General features: G+C 35.6%; 1 protein-coding gene and 1 pseudogene across 2 annotated transcripts; one reads left to right on the top strand and one right to left on the bottom strand.

Annotated features, from left to right (window-relative positions):
* Window positions 1-2849: 2849 nt before the first annotated feature.
* LOC145793824 (zinc finger A20 and AN1 domain-containing stress-associated protein 1 pseudogene) lies at window positions 2850-4179 on the bottom strand (annotated as a pseudogene).
* Window positions 4180-11385: 7206 nt separating this feature from the next.
* LOC145793030 (DNA mismatch repair protein MSH1, mitochondrial-like) lies at window positions 11386-17038 on the top strand. Of its 2 annotated transcripts, none has more exons than XM_082875356.1 (5): window positions 11386-11631; window positions 14538-14676; window positions 14792-14889; window positions 16450-16525; window positions 16700-17038. In XM_082875356.1, the coding sequence occupies exons 1-5, from the start codon at window positions 11516-11518 to the stop codon at window positions 16823-16825; spliced, it is 555 nt and encodes a 184-aa protein (XP_082731482.1). In that variant the 5' UTR covers window positions 11386-11515; the 3' UTR covers window positions 16826-17038. The 2 variants fall into 2 exon arrangements, with proteins under 2 accessions (XP_082731482.1, XP_082731483.1); XM_082875357.1 differs by having other exon boundaries at window positions 16654-17038.
* The last annotated feature ends 691 nt before the right edge of the window (window positions 17039-17729 follow it).

Genomic DNA, 17729 nt, shown 5'->3' with positions numbered 1-17729 from the left:
TAAAAAATATTTTAATCAATTTTTTTAACTTTTTAAATTCGTTTAATCCTGATATATTAAAAAGTATAAAATTTATACAAAAATCTTTAAAAAATTTATTGAATACAATAAAATACGAAAATGTATTAATTTTTTTTTAATATTCTTTGTATTTGTTGAATTTTTTTAAAAAAAATTTCACAGATATTATATTTTTTAAGCATATTTAGATAAAGTGTTTCTAAAAAATAAATATTTATAAAATTCACTAAAAAAACAAAAAATATATATATAAAAAAATCAATTTGTATCAAAAAAAAATTCAACTAAATGGCCAACGGTTAAAAAAAGAGGGCATCAAGATGATAAAGAGTTTTTTTTTTTTGCTGAGTAGGATAAGAGTTGTTAAAAAAATAAAAATAAATAAATAAATAAATTATTTATACGATAAGGGAAAATATCTATATATACAATAATGCTATATGTAAACTATAAAAGTGTACAAATAAATTCCTTAATTATAAAAATGTATCAATTGAATCCCCTAATAGAAGGGGTCAAAATAAATAAATATAATAAGAATAAAATCAACTATTTAAATCACTGGAATAAGATTTGTGATGAGCTCTGTGGGCTCAATTGCACGTTCAATCCACATGAAAATGGATTCCACAGAAGCTTGTTTTATGTGAATATAATTGATTTTTTTAATAGGAAATATAAAAAATAAAAATAAAAAGTTTGTTTAACCTTTATCGCATAAATTAAATTTTTTTTTCCGCCCTTCAGTTATCACTTTCATTAATTTATTTATTAGAATTTTTTATGTCAACTTATGTGGTACAATTGAAGACAACTATCTAAATTAATAACTTTTAAAGCTTAATTTTATGGACAAAAAAGTCATTGTAAAATTTGAACAATACTTAAATGATAGTAGGGAAAGGGGGAGGATTATAGGAATTGGTGAAATTCAAATCTAAGGATTCATACTTCCCAATTAATGAGGATGAGGTAAGTTACATTTCACTTTAATTTTCGTAATTTCAATTAGAATTATTTAAACGTCATACTTTCAATTTTAGTGCAATGTGATCGGTTCATTATGTGTTGTCAATATTTTTGAAAGGAAAAATATCACATAAGGATACAACTTGGGCGGGCTTAACCCAACCAACTTGAACCCAGCCCAAATTTTTTTAGGGCTTTGACAAGATATTTTCAAATTCGGTACGGGATTGGGCAAAAATTCAGAAACCTAAATTAAATTTGGACGAACTTGGGCAAAGATGTCAAACAACCCGAACAACCCGAAACTCAAATTATACATATATAGATATATAAAAAATATTAAATATACATATAAATTATTAGTCATTACATGATATTAAAGTAATTTAGATTATTAAATCATATGGAATATATATTTTATATACAAATAATATAAAATCTTACTATTTTTTTTCACTCATAAATTGTCATGACTACTATAGCTGCATCTCTCTTACATTATATAAATTATTTGTTTTGATGGTATTAATGATTTTCTGTAAATAAATAAAAATGTAAATAGAGTTGTTGGTTTGTTACGATTTGGGTTGGAAACAAAATACATATATAATTAATAACAATTTGCGACTAAATATTTTAGTCACTAACTTTTTTAATCCCTCCAAAATTTGAAATCTCCCTCTAAATATTTTAGTTTTTTGGCAATTAAAATATTCTTTTGTCGCTGAAAATATATTTTTAGCGATCAAAAAGATAAAAATATATATATTTTTTCTTTTCATTTGGCTATTAAACAATTTTAATAGCTAAAACTAACTATACGGCTACTAAAATATTCTCTTGTCGCTGAAAATATACCTTTGGCGACCAAAATTTTGGTCATCGAAGATAAAAATATTTTTTTTCCTTTCATTCAGCTACTAAACAATTTTAGTAGCTAAAACTAACTATATGCTACTAAGATATTCTTTTGTTGTTGAAAATATACATTTGGCGACCAAACTTTTGGTCGCCCAAAGTTAAAAAATAATTTTTTTCTTTTCATTCGGCTACTAAACAATTTTAGTAGTCAAAACTACCTATACGGCTACTAAAAAAAAAATTTAATCGCTAATTATAATATTTTTAGCGACTAAATTTGTTTTTAGTCACCAATAATCAATATTCTCCGACTAAAAAAAATTAGTAACTAAATATTTGACTTTTGCCGATTAATATTATTTTTAGTCACCAATTCTATAACTTTTGGCGACTAATTTTTTTTTTAATCGCCAAAAGTATATTTTGTTGTAGTGAGTTGTGTTACAATATTGAGATTTATTGGCTTTGCAAGGGGAGTGTTTATACTAATGGATATATTTTTTTATCAGTACGTACAATACTTTTTTTATTTTAATTTTTTTAATAAAAAAACAACTGTTAATATATAAGTTAACCATAGTGAGAAATTTATAGGGTGTAAATATAAGGGGGTTTTTTTTTAAGGTCCCTGGTATTATTATTGTATAGCATAAAGGACATTCAATATTTTTATAATGTCTAAGGTCCCTCAACATCAATGCAGAGAAAATTCGATCCGGAGAAAATTCAACCAGAGAAAATTCAAGTTAGAGAAAATTCAACTAGAGAAAATTCAATCCAGTGAAATTCTTTGGTCCAAACCCAGAGAAAATTCAATTTAATCCAGAGAAATTCTCTGGTCAAAACCAGAGAAAATTCAATTCAGTGTTATTCTTTGGTAAAATTGGACTGATTAAGATGGAGTCCATTGATTCACTGAATCAATTCAGTGAAATTCTTGAATTTTCAATTGAATCAGTGAAATTCAATTCAGTGAATCAGAATGAGAATACTCTGAATCAGAATGACCAACCAGAGAAATTCACTTGTAAACCCCTTGAAACAATGAAAACATACCTGGAAACATAGCAAGCCATTTAATCAACAATCCAGGACTTCACTCTTCATGCTGCTGAGAAATCATTCTATAAAATACTTAATGAGAAATATCCTTCATTGCCCAGTCAGCCACTGCACCATGATGATCCAAGCAGCAACTTAGATGATAGCATTACTCACTGTTGCAGCAATTGCAAACTCTATTGAATCATCCATGATTACAGATATCCACAATTCACAATCATTCTACTCTTCTGGTTACTCTGGTCATACTGCGCTAGTGGAGTCTCTTTTGAATCCGGTTTTGGAGAGTCGATCTAGTTGGCAATTCAATAAGGAGTTTGATGGCTTCAGTGACTTGGATGCATATATACAGAGAAAATCTCATCACCAGAGAATTTCTCTGGATTCAATCCAGAGAAATTCTTTAAAACTAGAGAAATTTTTTGCATCACCAAAAAAAAAAAAAAAAAAAAAACAACAACAACAACAACAACAACCTAAAACAATGGCTTGAGTTATTGGATGTCATCCATTCATCCATCAATCCCAAAAACCCAACTCAGTCAAATCTACGGTGTGTTATTTGTGTGCTACAGTGAGGTGGTTGAAGAATTTCTCTGGGTTGAAGTGTCCAGAGAAAATTACGGTTCTCTCTTCTTTTCCAGAGAAATTCTAAACCAAAAAAATTCAGAGAAAATTAAACATCACAGAGATAATTAAACATGCCAGAGAAAATTATTTTTTGACCCACTCAGAGAAAATTTATCAAACCACAGAAAATTTCAGTTCTCCTCTTCCAGAGAAATTCTAGAATTTCTCCCGAATCAGAGAGTCATGGAGTGGGCAGTGCTTCAAAGAAACCACATTTGTAAAAACTGTTATACAAAGCTACACTGAATTTGATTTTACAAACATTAGCAGCAGGGTCTAGACTTGAAGCTACAGTTATATAAGCAATTATTCGTGTAACAAATATTACATACAAGCCTAGTAATCCAACCAAGCAGCGGGTATCGGCTGAAATTTATGCTTCGCCGCCGCCGACGATTCGACAGCGGTTTCAACCGCCGAAGACGACGACCCAACACGGATCTCCACACGAAACCCATCAACCAACTTGTCCATGGCGACCTTGGCCAAGGCGGTATGCTCTTCTGTGATCCGGAAGTCTCTGTAGCACTTGGAGCACAAGTTCATCGTCGCCACTGCGCCGAAGAAGCCACACCCGTTGGGGCAGAGCTTTGTCTCCGATGGTTGGAAGCTCGTGCTGTCGGTGCTGTCGCTCATCCCTTCAGAACCTATCTCTCTTTCTCTCTCTTCCTTCACAAAACCAAAAAAAAATTTAGGTTAGGATTTGTGAATCAAAATCTCTCTCTTCGTGTTCGATGCTTTGATAGCAAACGGCCTTCAGGTTTATGTTGGCTTGGGCACACAAACAACCTTCGATAGTTCAGGGACAAAGAGTCGAATTTCTCTGATATATGTTTAGGAACTTTAGGCATCAAAAAATAATTTTGTGGACCTCTTCCCTTACGAAAAGTGGGAGAGGGACCTTAAACCAATTTTCCCTAAATATAAACTCCCAATTATATAATTACTTTTCAAAATCTCACCTATGCTGTATTTATAAAAAATTCTCCATTAATCCGTAATATTATTTAATAAGTTGTATTTTTCTATAAATTTCTTTTTTTGATATTTGGAATTTAAATATTCAGACACTATTGGTATGTCAAAGAGCTAAATCAATTTATTACATTATTTATTTTACACATTTTTCAATAAAAAATAAAAAATTAATTACAATAGTGAGAATTACCAAATCCGCTCTCACTGTTATTACAGGGGATTGTGGAAGACAGACAGACGATGGTCACTCACACGACAAGTCGAAACGTATACAGTTGCTGTCGTTTTGCGTGGCCTCCTAAAAAGCAGAGTATAGAATGTAATAATAATCACAACCATGATACATTCGAGTTTTAATTGAATTTTAGGCGAAGTTTGGCTAACCTAAAAAAGTGCATTTATTTCATTTTTTTATCTTTTTTAAGTCATATCAATCAACATCTCCTCTCTATTTTTTCTACACATAATATAAAAAAAGTCAAAAAGTGCATTTATTTAGTCTTCCTAAACTTGGCCTTAATGAGGTGGGATGTCAAAATTAAAAATAAAAAATAAAAAATTCAAGATAAAAATATCACAGATGAATCTCACGAATTAGAATTATTAAAGGTATGTAACACAGTCAAAGATAGAAGATGACCGTTAGAGGCAATTTGCAAACTCCAGACCAACGGGATGATCCCGAATGCTCCAAAGAGGAGATTGATCATCTGATCCGAAGTAAAAAGAAAATTAAAAGCTCAACGGACAGACCAGAAGATGAATCAATGGAGGAATCTGCTCCAAATGAAGAAGAGGAAAGGGATGTGCGAAGCCCTAGATCTTCTGTTGAAGATGCAACTGTGAATCAAGCTACTGATGTAAGGGAAACCATCAGTACCGATCAAATGGAAGGCATAGAGGCAACCAATGAAGTAGCTAAATCTTTCAAGCAAGCCCTGCTAAGATCACGATTTTCTGAAAATGGCAACGAAAAAAATTTCGACTGTAATGTTGACGAAATTTCCTCAGATGAGGATGAAGCTGCTCCTGAAGGTGAGGAGCAGAAAATGGATGATGTGGGAGTTAGGACTGGAATTCCGAAAGTTAGCATTCCACCAAGTCTCCTGAAGAAAATTCGGGAACCATGGAAAAAGTGTTTGATTGTACGCCTATTGGGGAAATCCATCGGTTACAAATTATTTATGATCAAAATGACCAAGATATGGGGACTACAAGCTAATTTTGAAGCCTTGGATATTGGTCATGGATTCTTCATTGTCAAATTTGATATGGTTAATGATTATAACAAGGTGTACACTGGGGGACCGTGGGTGGTCATGGATCATTATGTTACAGTGAGGAAATGGCAACAAGACTTTAAGCCAGATGAAGCAGAGGAGGATACCACTGCGATTTGGGTGCGGTTCCCTAACCTCCCGATCGAGTATTATAATGAGAAGGTCCTCTACCATATTGCCAAAGTGTTGGGTGCTCCCTTAAAAATTGATATCAACACTGCTATGGCTGCGAGAGGAAAATATGCAAGAGTTTGCATAGAAATGGATCTTAGACAACCATTAATTCCTCACTTCTCTATAGGTAACCACATTTATAGAGTTGAATATGAGCATTTGCACTCACTGTGTTTTTTATGCGGCAGGTTTGGGCATCAGAGGGAAGCATGCAGTGACAGAGGCATCCCGGTGCCGGAGAGGACCGAACAACCATTAAATAGAGATGTACATCAGATGACTAAAGCTCACCAAGCTACCAGGCCAAGCCCCAGGGAAGAGGAAATGACAGACCCAAACTCAGGGAATTTTGGCCCTTGGATGATGGTTCAGAATCAGAGAAGGAAAAACAGAGGTCCAATGGGAGCTAAGCCAGCGGCCCAAAAGAGTAATAGGTTTGCAGTGCTCAATGAGGAGGGGGGAAAAGATGGAGCTAAAGCCCATTCAGGCAAGGAGAAGGGTAAAGGACAAGCCCTTGGATATGTGGGCTCAACAAGCAATCAGGTTCATCAGACTAAAGCAATAGCTAAGAGTAAAGTGAATTCTAGCACTGAATTGACTAAAGAGCAACTAGGTGAGGCAGGCAGACTGAGGAAGAAAGACTTCTCTGACAGGAGGATACGAGATCAAACAACAGAAATGGGGAAAGGTGAGATATCTAATCTGTAGAGCGCCATCACCCTACCAGCTGTTACTTCTCACCAGGCCATTGTTCAACTAGTCAATCCAAGTAAGGAGTTGGTAAGCACAGGGAATAGGGTGGAAATCTCAAAACCCAAGTCCAGAATCCCTCCAGACAAAAATGGAGGAGGCCGGAGAGAACCACCCGACCGAGGTGCACAACCTGGAGCAGAGCAGAGTGATGGTGAGTATGTCCCCAGGGAACGAAGTGTTTCACCTCATCACCTCCGTATGGTGGAACGAGGAAGTAAAGCTGAGGGTAATGCCTTGGAGGCAAATAGCAGCGAAACAAGACTTGCATTATCTCTTAATGATACCTCTAAAGTCAATGGAAGCGAATCACAAAGCCATACGGGGCTATCTGGGAATTGACAACCAGGAGCCCCTACCTGATAAAGAAATTCCATCAATGGACTTGCTCATTTGGAATTGTAGAGGAGCCGGCAACCACAAATTCAAACAGAATCTGAGGGAATTAGTTCAAATTCACCGACCAGAACTGATGGTGCTTATGGAAACTAAAGTGGAATTCAAAGAAACGGGAATGTTCTTCAATTGTATGGGCTTCACAGCCTCAAGCCATATGGATCCTATCGGTCGAAGTGGTGGAATCTGGTTGCTTTGGAACCCTAATGTTGTTAATGTTAGGGTGGTAGAAGCTAGCTCGCAACAAATTACAGCGATCATCTCACGGCAAGACTACCCCGACTGGTTGTTATCAGCTGTCTATGCCAGCCCAAGTAGTGTCAAGAGAGATGAGCTTTGGGAGCAGCTAGAGGCCATTGCTCAGCACATAACTGACCCCTGGTTAGTTGCTGGAGATTTCAATGATTTTACCTCCCCTAATGACAAGAGAAGCTTCCATGGTAGGAGCCACCAGAATTTAAGCCAAGACCAGAGGAGGAATAGTAAGTTCAATGACAGAATTAACAACTGCAAGCTGATGGATCTGGGGTGTGCAGGACCAAGATTGACCTAGTCCAATAATAGGAAAGGCTGGGCCAACACTATGGTAAGATTGGATAGGGCTCTGTGCAACACCGAATGGAGAACTACCTTTCCGGATGGAGCTGTGAGAAACCTCCCTCGCACATACTCTGACCACTCACCCATGATGGTGTTCACTCAAGGTAAGTCACCATTACTTTCTATTTGTAAACCTTTTAAGTTTTTGGCTGCCTGGATCACCCATCAGGATTTTAAGAATGTGGTGGATGTGTGCTGGGGTAAAACCCACACCTCTTTGTGCTCTAAGTTACAAACACTTAGCCATGAAGCTAGTGTCTAGAATAAGGAGGTGTTTGGGAACATTTTTCGTAGGAAGAGGTGGTTATTGGGATGTATTGAGGGCATACAAGCTTCTCAAGCCATCAATTTCTCCCATAACCTCCATAACCTGGAAGAGGAATTGGTTGACCAGTATAATACTGTTTTATATCAAGAGGAACTCTTGTGGTTCCAAAAAGCTCGAGCTAATTGGATCACTCAGGGAGAGAGGAATACTAAGTATTTCCACCTTACTACCCTCAATAAAAGGAGGAGAAGAACGATTGAGATGCTTAAAGATGACAATGGTTATTGGGTTGACCAAGTGGATCAACTCAAAAACCTCGTCAATTCTTACTTTGTTAACCTTTTCAGTGACCCTCAAACTGTCTCTCTTGCTTAGTGGTCCAACTTGGTGGATTGTAAACTCAACCATGAGGACAACTTGGACCTCACTCGGCCTTTATCTGATGGTGAGATTTGGAAGGTTATGAAACACATAAATGCCTTTAAAGCCCCTGGGCGGGATGGGTTTCAAGCTTTGTTCTACCACACCTATTGGGACATTATTGGTCCTGATGTCTGTGAATTTGTTAAAAACTGCTTTGCTGAAAAACAAATTCCCCCTAAGGTTAATAAAAATTTGATTGCTCTTATTCCAAAATCTGAAAACCCTAAGAGCATCAAGCATTTTAGACCTATAAGCCTCTGTAATGTGTCTTATAAAATTGTCTCTAAGATTATTGTGAGCAGAATTAGACCTTTTTTGAGCAAAATTGTGAGACCTAACCAAAGTAGTTTCATCCCTGGCCGTAATACTTGCGATAACATTATTATTTCTCAAGAGATCATTCATTCCTTGGGTCATAAGCGAGGCAAGAAAAGGGGCATGATTTTTAAAATTGATTTGGAAAAAGCTTATGATAATATTTCTTGGGACTTTTTAAAACAAACTTTGCTAGAATTTAATTTTGACAAAAACTTGGTTGATCTTATTATGAGTTGTGTCACTAGTGTCAGTACTGCTATTATCTGGAATGGTGCACCTCTGGAGGAATTCAAACCCCAAAGGGGCTTGCGGCAGGGAGATCCCCTATCTCCCTACTTATTTGTTCTATGCATGGAGCGTCTCTCTAATATGATTAGCCTCAAAGCTAATAACAAACAGTGGCAAGGTATTGAGGCTAGTAGAGGAGGTCCTAATATCACACACTTATTCTTTGCTGATGACCTCATGCTATTTGGCCATGCCACCATGGCTACTTGTAGTACTATCATGAGAGTGTTGGAGGAATTTTGTGATATTTCTGGGCTGAGAATTAACCTTAGTAAGTCCAAACTTTATGTTTCTCCTAATCTTGACAGGAGGAAAGCTAGAGATTTGAGCTCTAAGTGTGGTATTTCGTTAACCAATGATTTGGGGAAATATTTAGGTGTTCCCCTAATTCATGGTAGAGTTAACAGACGTCACTTTAATGATATTATCGAGAGAATGCAGAAGAGACTTGCTGGTTGGAAAACTAGTGTGTTATCCATGGCTGGTCGAGCAACACTGATTAAATCAGTGAGTCCATGCAAACTATGAGTATCCCCAAGAAAGTTAGCAATGTTATTGATAAGCTTAATAGGGACTTTCTCTGGGGTGACAACTTGGATAAGAGAAAAGTCCATCTGGTTAAATGGGATGTTGTGTGTAAAGTGAAAAAACAAGGGGGACTGGGACTCAAAAAGGCCAGGGACCAAAACTTAACCTTGCTTACCAAGTTGGGCTGGAGTCTGGTTAGCAATAAGGAAAGTTTGTGGTGTGAGGTACTTAGAAACAAGTACTTAAAAAACACACCTCTTCAAGGATGGAACCAAAAGAGGAAAGCATCTCATCTCTGGAGAGGGATATTGAGTACCAAAAACACTCTCCGGAAAGGGGTGAAATGGAAAATAGGGGATGGTGCATCTGTGGATGCATGGAAGGACTGGTGGTGTGGTGATAAACCATTTGAGGATATTGTCCTACAACAGAACCTGACTATGCATAACAATGAACTAAGTGGTTTACCTGTGAAAGACTTGATAAGGGAGGATGGTAATTGGTATGAGAGTGGGAATAAAATTCTCTTCCCAGCTCCCATCTCTGAGCTTATTCTGGGTCAGCCATCTCCCAATGTTTCTGATATGGATAGTCCTTTGTGGAAAGGTACACCTGATGGTGCTTTCTCTGTCTCATCTGTGTATTTGTCTCTCCAAGGCACAGATGCAATAGAGGAAGACTGGAATTGGTTATGGAAACTCAGACTTCCTCAGAAATTGAAGATTTTCCTATGGACTGTGCGCCATGGGAAGTTGCTTACCAACTATATGAGGGTGAAAAGGGGCCTTACTAATGATTCCACCTGTCCTTCCTGCAGTGGAATTGAGGACCTTAATCACCCTTTCAGGGAGTGTTATAAGGCTAAGGATGTATGGATTAAACTCTTTGATAAAACTTGGTTTTTCAGTCTCACAAGAAAACCTTGGGCTGATTGGCTCAAGTGTAATTCTAGAAACACTAAACATTTTTCTGGAGACATCTCTTGGTATACTATTTTCACAGTGGCCCTTTGGAAAATCTGGAAAAATAGAAACCATGTTGTGTTTGAGAACAAAAATACTAATACCCAAGAGAGCCTCAAATTCATTTTTGAGTACTCTAGAGAGATCAACCAAGCTTTTCTTAATTTAATCATTCTGCCTAGGAAAACCTATAGACTGATTCAGTGGATATTACCAATTGCAGGGCAAATCAAGATGAATATTGATGGCTGTAGGCGAGTTGGAGGTGAAGGAGGATTTGGTGGACTGCTTAGAGATGAGCGAGGAGCTTGGGTGTGTGGCTTCTATGGGAAAATGCAGATGGGAACCAGTCTCGAAGCTGAGCTTTGGGCATTGTATAAAGGACTGACTGTTCTTCTTCAAAAAGGCATCAATAACGTGCTAATCGAAACGGATGCAGCCCAGGTTGTGCAGCTGATGAAGGATCCAATTGCCAGCAACTGCCCTTTCAAAAATTTAGTGGAAGATGCCAAGATACTCTTCAATGGCTGCGTGTGCACCATCCAGCATATCTGGAAACAAGGGAACCTGTGTGCGGACGCCTTAGCCAAGCTAGGTGCAGATCAACCAGAGGAAATGCTGGTGGTGAATGAACCACCAGCTGAGTTGCGGAGCTATCTGTTGGCAGACCTGTTAGGAATTTCAAGGGAAAGGGCCTAGCCTTCCCTCTACTTCCTTCTTTCTTTCCGATGTAACAAAAAAAAAAAAAAAGAATTATTAAAGTTCATAAATTATTAATTAGAATTTTAAAATATTTTTTTTATGATCAAATATATATATATATATATATATTTTATTTTATTTTATTATTATTACTCAGAAAGTGCTTTCTAAAAACATCTATATATTTTTGCTTTCTGGCGGGAACAACAAACCCACCACCAAACCTAGAAATCCCTAAATTCGATTCATCTCTCTGCTCCCATTTTTCATTTCCAAAATCAAATACATCACAATACCCACAAACCATGTACTGGTTAACAGCCAAAACCGTCGTCGTTTCGGCTCCTCGCTGGCGCTCTCTCTCCCTCCTCCTCCGTTCCCCTCTTCATCGCCGTGCTTTTATCTCCTCTCCTCCCTTACTGTAATCTCTCTCTCTCTCTCTCTCTCTCTCTATATATATATATATATATATATATATAGTAATGCCTATACATGCACGAACAGTAGTGAAATACATTCTATACTCACTTTTTATGGGTTTTGATTTGATATAAAGAATGAGTCTTTATCTTCATAAATATGGTGGGTCGCTCTGTTTCTCTTATTCTGTTATGCTAACTTTTGTAATACAGTGGTAGAAAGCTTAATACATCTCTGATTCCGCTGCAAATTTGGGTTTTTTTATATTTGAACATAAGGGTTCAATGAACTGGGAGTTGACTGTTAATATGCAATTTAAGTACTTTTAACATTTAATCATGCTCAGTGTTTTCTTGTATAGTTCTTTTATCAAATAAATTACGAAAAACAAGAAGAAAAAAAAAAAAAAAAAAAAAAAGATGGCACCTACAATTTATGCATTGTTGTGTCATCTAATGCACTGGGTTTCTTTAGAAACATACAAAGGAAATTCATCTGTCATAGATGCCAACCAGGCATGTTTGCGGATAAAATAGTCAGAAAATTAACCAATTTCCTTAAATGCATGATGGTGCATTGTGTTACTTCATTTCGTGGATTTATTGTCCCTGTAATGTTGAATTAAACTCATTAACCTCGAAAGCATGAATTCCCAAACCCCTTGGTAGTACCAATTATGAAATTTCCTTCAAGACTCGCCATGGTTTGAAAAGACCTTCCTTCCTCTTCAATTGCTTCAGTCTCATCCTCCGGATACTCATCATATATAGGAGGTAAATCCCAAACAATTTATGGTTGCAATAAATATGGACCCGTGTTTGTGAATATGTTATCAGACTCTTCATTTAAAAACCTCTTCTTCAGATTCATTAGCAGTAGTCCAACCACCAGGTGCTCCTCTTCACGACCATGTGCCATGGTCAGGATTTGAGCACAAGCTCTGATACCAACTGATGAAAGGAAACCTGTAATCAAGGTTGTTAAGATCGCGATCCGGATCGTAGGATCGTACGATTCTACGATCCAATAAATACCATTCAATCTGACTCGTATCAAGCATCCTCCTTTTTTATATTTTGAGACTCTAATGTTTGAGTTCTTAAAAGACTCATAAATTTTTCTCTAACATCTTCAAGAACTGGGGGACATGGTTCAACGTTTTGATGAGTGCATGCCAAATCGTATTTTAATCTAAATATTCCTCCAAAACGAGTAACATTACAATACATGCATTTTACCATTTTGGAAGCAACATCTACTTAAATGCCATGTTCCCTACTAGGATCAGATATGTGGCCAGCAACATTTTTTCTCTTCCTCCATCTTCCTAAACCAGAGGCTGACATTGTGTTGTGATGTTAGTTGTGTGCTGCAAATTGTGACAAATAAGTTTAGGCAAAAGAGGGGAAAATTGGTATAAATAGGATTTTTTTCCAGCAAAGTTCAGGAAAAAAGAACCAAAGAAGAGCAGCAGCAGCAGCAAAGAAGAACCCAGAAACATGAAGAACAAAAAAGTAGGAAAAATGAAGAAAAAGGAAAAATTAAAAAAATTTAAAAAAAAAAAGCAAGAATGTTTCAATCGAAGTTTTGGTTTTCATTCACACAAATATATATATATATATATATATATATATATAGTATATAGTATATAATATACAAACAAAAATAGAACAAGAAGGGAAGAAAAAGAGGTCGAGCTACATTGAAGAAGATGTCGGGTGAAGAAGAGCAAGAATCGAACACATAGAAGAAGAAGAATGGTGATTCGAACTGCAAAGGAGAAGAAGAAGTGAAGAAAAAGAAGAGTTGCGAAGAAGAAAGAAAAAAAGCCACCAAAAAAAAAAAAAAAAGCAGAGAAGGAAGATTCGAAGAGCATACCTGGTTGGTTGTTACACAAAATCTGAAATTTAATGTCCAATTTCTCTTGCCCTAATCGCATCTGAGAGGTTCCTCTTTTTTCCTTCTTTTATCCCGATAAAGGTCTGGTTGACTTGAAGGCAGCCAAAAAAATCCAATTAAATAGGATCGCATGGAATCGCGATCCTGTTACGATCCTACCACAATCCCGCCACGATCTTGACATGGGTCCGATCCAAAATACAAGTTGGATCGAATGGTATTTATTCTGGATTGCGATCGTAACAACCTTGACACAAACATGCTTCCTAGCCGTAAATAGGCATCAGCAATGGTTGATTCAAACATAATATCTAAAGTTGGAGAAAGAGTAAATAACTTCAATTTTTGTTAATCATCAAAAGTTGTTGAGACCTAAGGCATACATTGTTGTTTATAATAAACTAAACCTAATTCTGGTAGAATAAAAAAAGCATAAAATAGGAAAACTAAATCAACACAATTTTGAAAACTTATTAATTTTAAGCTATTTCATATTGAACCAAATATACCTAATCAAAATACTAATTCCAAAAAAATAATAAAATTAAAATTAAAGATTTCTTAAAAATTTCAATTGCATCATTAGAGATGCTATAGCCCCGTTTGAGATAAGGTTGGGGCTAAAATAGCCATATAGGACAAAATAGGCTATTTTAGCCAGATATGACAAAATGTTACATCCAACTTATAATTGTTTTATATTTTTTTTCACAAAAGTTAAAAAAGCCAAAAAGTCTATCTTAAACGAGGCTTTTTAGCCCCAGACTAGCTAAAAAGCCAAAAAACCAACTCACATCTCTATATCTTCTACAAATAATGAAATGTTGCAATATCAGCATTTCACCTCCTTTTTGAATTCATTCTTTATAAGGTATTAAGGGTTAGATTTTGGTTAAAAGAATTTTTTTTGATTGTATTCCCCATAACTTCTTGTCATATTTGATTTCTGATTTTCTTTTAGCACACTTAGGATTCGATTTTATATTATTTTATGTTTATTCATTGCAGTATCAGACAGTGTGAACGGATTCATTGCTTGAAAGAACGGAAACTTTTTAAAGGGACCACAAAAGCGACCAGGAAACTTAGAGAATTGAACAATGTCCTTGATGATAAGGATCATTCTCATATTCTGTGGTGGAAGGAGGTGCACTAGATGACTGAATCTTGTTGAGTTTTCCATGAGCTGATAATTGGAATTCTAGACTATGACTGACATTCTTTTTGTATACTCGTATATATATTGATATTTCTTGCTGCAGAGGATGCAGTTGTGCAGAAAGCCTTATTCTGTGCAACTAATTAAAAGGCTCATGTACACTAATTTACTAGGGTCGGATGTTAACTTGAAAAATGGAAGGTGAGCTCGTAATCATGTTAAGGTTAGCGGTGAACTCTGTTTTGATTTCCTTCGAAAGAGGTGTTTTCGGTTTTTTTTGTTGTTGTTGTTGTTGTTTTTATTTTTATTTTTTAAAATTTTATATTTGCATTACTTTACTTCAAAAATAATGGAGAAAATAGTCTTAAATGGTTTGTATAATCTCTACAAATATTGTTCACTATATGTGCTCTTTAGGTACACTACTATTTGATCTGGTGCAAATGTATAAAATGCAATGCCTCTTTTCCCTCATGGATTTAAATCATTTAATGACTGGGATCTTTGTAGTAGAGGTGGCCATATAGGGGGATGCATCTAATTCATCACAATGTTCAATTTCTAAAACCTTACAATAGAGTTACACAACTAAATCATCACAACATTCAATTTTCCTTTGTGTATGGTTTTTATTTATATGTCCTTGTAACTTGGTGTCTTTGACATTAACACTTTGCTCATTTTGAAATAGTCTTGATATTGTAATTCTTCAAAAAACAGAAGTTCAAAAGCTTGACAGGATATTAATTACGAGTATTTGGGAGGCTAAATTGTGTTGTAATAAAAAGTATGGACATAGATATGTAACACAATACGGACATGACACAAACACGCTGATGTCGAGATTTAAAACAATACACGTGGGGGTCACACAAAAATATAGTTTTAAATATTTAATGTGTCATAACCAAACCAAACCAAAATAAGCCTTAAGTCCTATCAAATGAAGTTGGTTATATGAATCATTCTTCTCCACTCAACTCTTTCAATGACCATTTGGTTAGTCAAATTCAATAAATATTTCTAACGATTAAATAAGGCAAATTGACAGGTTTAAGTCTACATTGTTTTCTTTTATCAGTAGATCTCAAGTTATTTTATTTAAATTTGTAATGTGTTTCACTTGTGTCTAAACGATGGGCACGTGTGTCCTCCAAGGCTCCAAAGCGTGTCCAAGTCTTTTTCTCTTTTATTTATAAAAATAACAAGACATGTTTTGGATATGTGTTCACTTGTCAGGAAGTGTTCGATGAGTGTAGGTGTCCAACGCTGTCATGCCACCTCTGAGAAGTATTAGGAGAATTTATAGTGCCGGTGAGATTTGCAAATCTTGATGGGTTGGCGTGGTGGTTATTGGGTGTATATGGTCACATTAGTCCAAGTTTGAGAAAGTCTTTATGGGAAGAATTTGGCAGTCTCTTTGGGTTATCTTGCCCTAATTGGTGCTTGGGTGTGGGGATACTTTCTGATATAAACAATTTCTTTGCTTTGGTTTTTAGATAGATTCTTTGCTTATCTCTTTAGCAGGGAATCAACCAATGCATTCAATTTTTTTCAATGTGACCAGTGGGAAATGTTAAAAATCCGTTCTCTAATCAACTCAACCATATTACAAAACATTTCTACGGGATTGAATGCACAAAACTCGTCCGTCTCCTTTCTTGTGCAGCCAGACATGCATGAATGCACAAAAGTCACTTCTTGAAATAATTTTTCTTTTTAAATTTAAATTTATGCATGTTTATTCTTTGTTTGATGTAGTCTAAAAGAAGGAACACTTAACTGGGAGATTTTGCAGTTCAAGTCAAAATTTCCTCGTGAAGTTTTGCTCTGCAGGGTATGTCATTTTCATTTCCATTACTCCTATCCTTGCTTTACATATCTCTTTATTCTGATTTCCCTCATTGAAAGTTCTCATGCCTTTGGTTTCTGTGGTTTCTGTTATACTTTTGATCTTCATCTTAGGTTGATAAACATTGGGGCCACAAGTTATTTGTCTTTTCTTTTCCAGGTTGGGGATTTTTATGAAGCTATTGGGATTGATGCTTGTATTTTAGTGGAATATGCTGGTTTGAATCCTTTTGGTAGGTTGCGTTCAGACAGTATTCCAAGAGCTGGCTGCCCTGTCGTGGTATGATATGTGTGCTTTACATATCTCTTTATTCTGATTTCCCTCATTGAAAGTTCCCACGCCTTTGTGTTTTTTTAGTCAAAAAGTTAAAGCCAAACAAAAAGCAATGGCCTTGTAGTTTCTCTCTCTGTCTTTTTTTGACTAGTCAACACATTTATCAACTAATTTCAACTAGTTTATCAGCAAGTTTTGCAATCCATTAATTTAGGTGTTTAGAAAGTGACTAATTTTTAGATTTTTTAATTATTTAGTTATTTTAATAGGTTATTTTAATTTTTATATTTAAAAAGATTAGAGTAAATTTTTTGCTAAATTATTATATTAAAAAATATGTTTAAAATGATAGTGCCCAAGAGTAGCTAATGAGGTTGCTCATTGGATAGCTCAGGCCTGTGTAAATGAGGTTTTACCCTTTGATTGGATGTGGAATCCTCCCTTGGCTCTTGTGGATCGTCTCAGAGTTTTTAATGGATTGGTTTCATCGTTCAAAAAAAAAATCTATACTATTATAAAGTGAACACTTCTTATGGCGTCTTGAATCCTTTATTTTTTATGCTGTCATGTGTCTTTTTTTTTATTTGAAGTAAAAAAAAAAAAATAGATAGATGAGATGAAGGGATTTGAACCTTAGACTTATGTCAAATGAATAAGGCTTTTACTACTTAACTAACACACAATATATGATAAATGTTTTATTTTATTTTTATTTATTTGAATTGCACACGCATGGCGTGTGGCAACCGCTAGTATATATATGTTTGATGGTGTGATGCTATATGACCAAGGTGCCCCTAAAGACAAAAAAACAAATTTGTGTTCGCTGATGTGGCAGTGTCAACAGGTAAATTTTGTCTTATTGACTTATTTAGCCTATTTTATCTTTTGGCCTATTTTGGCAAGCTGATTAATA

The sequence above is a fragment of the Camellia sinensis genome, chromosome 6 (assembly GCF_055761805.1).
Source record: "Camellia sinensis isolate YWXY chromosome 6, ASM5576180v1, whole genome shotgun sequence".
NCBI classification, from domain to species: Eukaryota; Viridiplantae; Streptophyta; class Magnoliopsida; order Ericales; family Theaceae; genus Camellia; species Camellia sinensis.
Note: the sequence above shows the minus strand (reverse complement) of the source record. Positions and strands in the feature narration are given on the sequence as shown.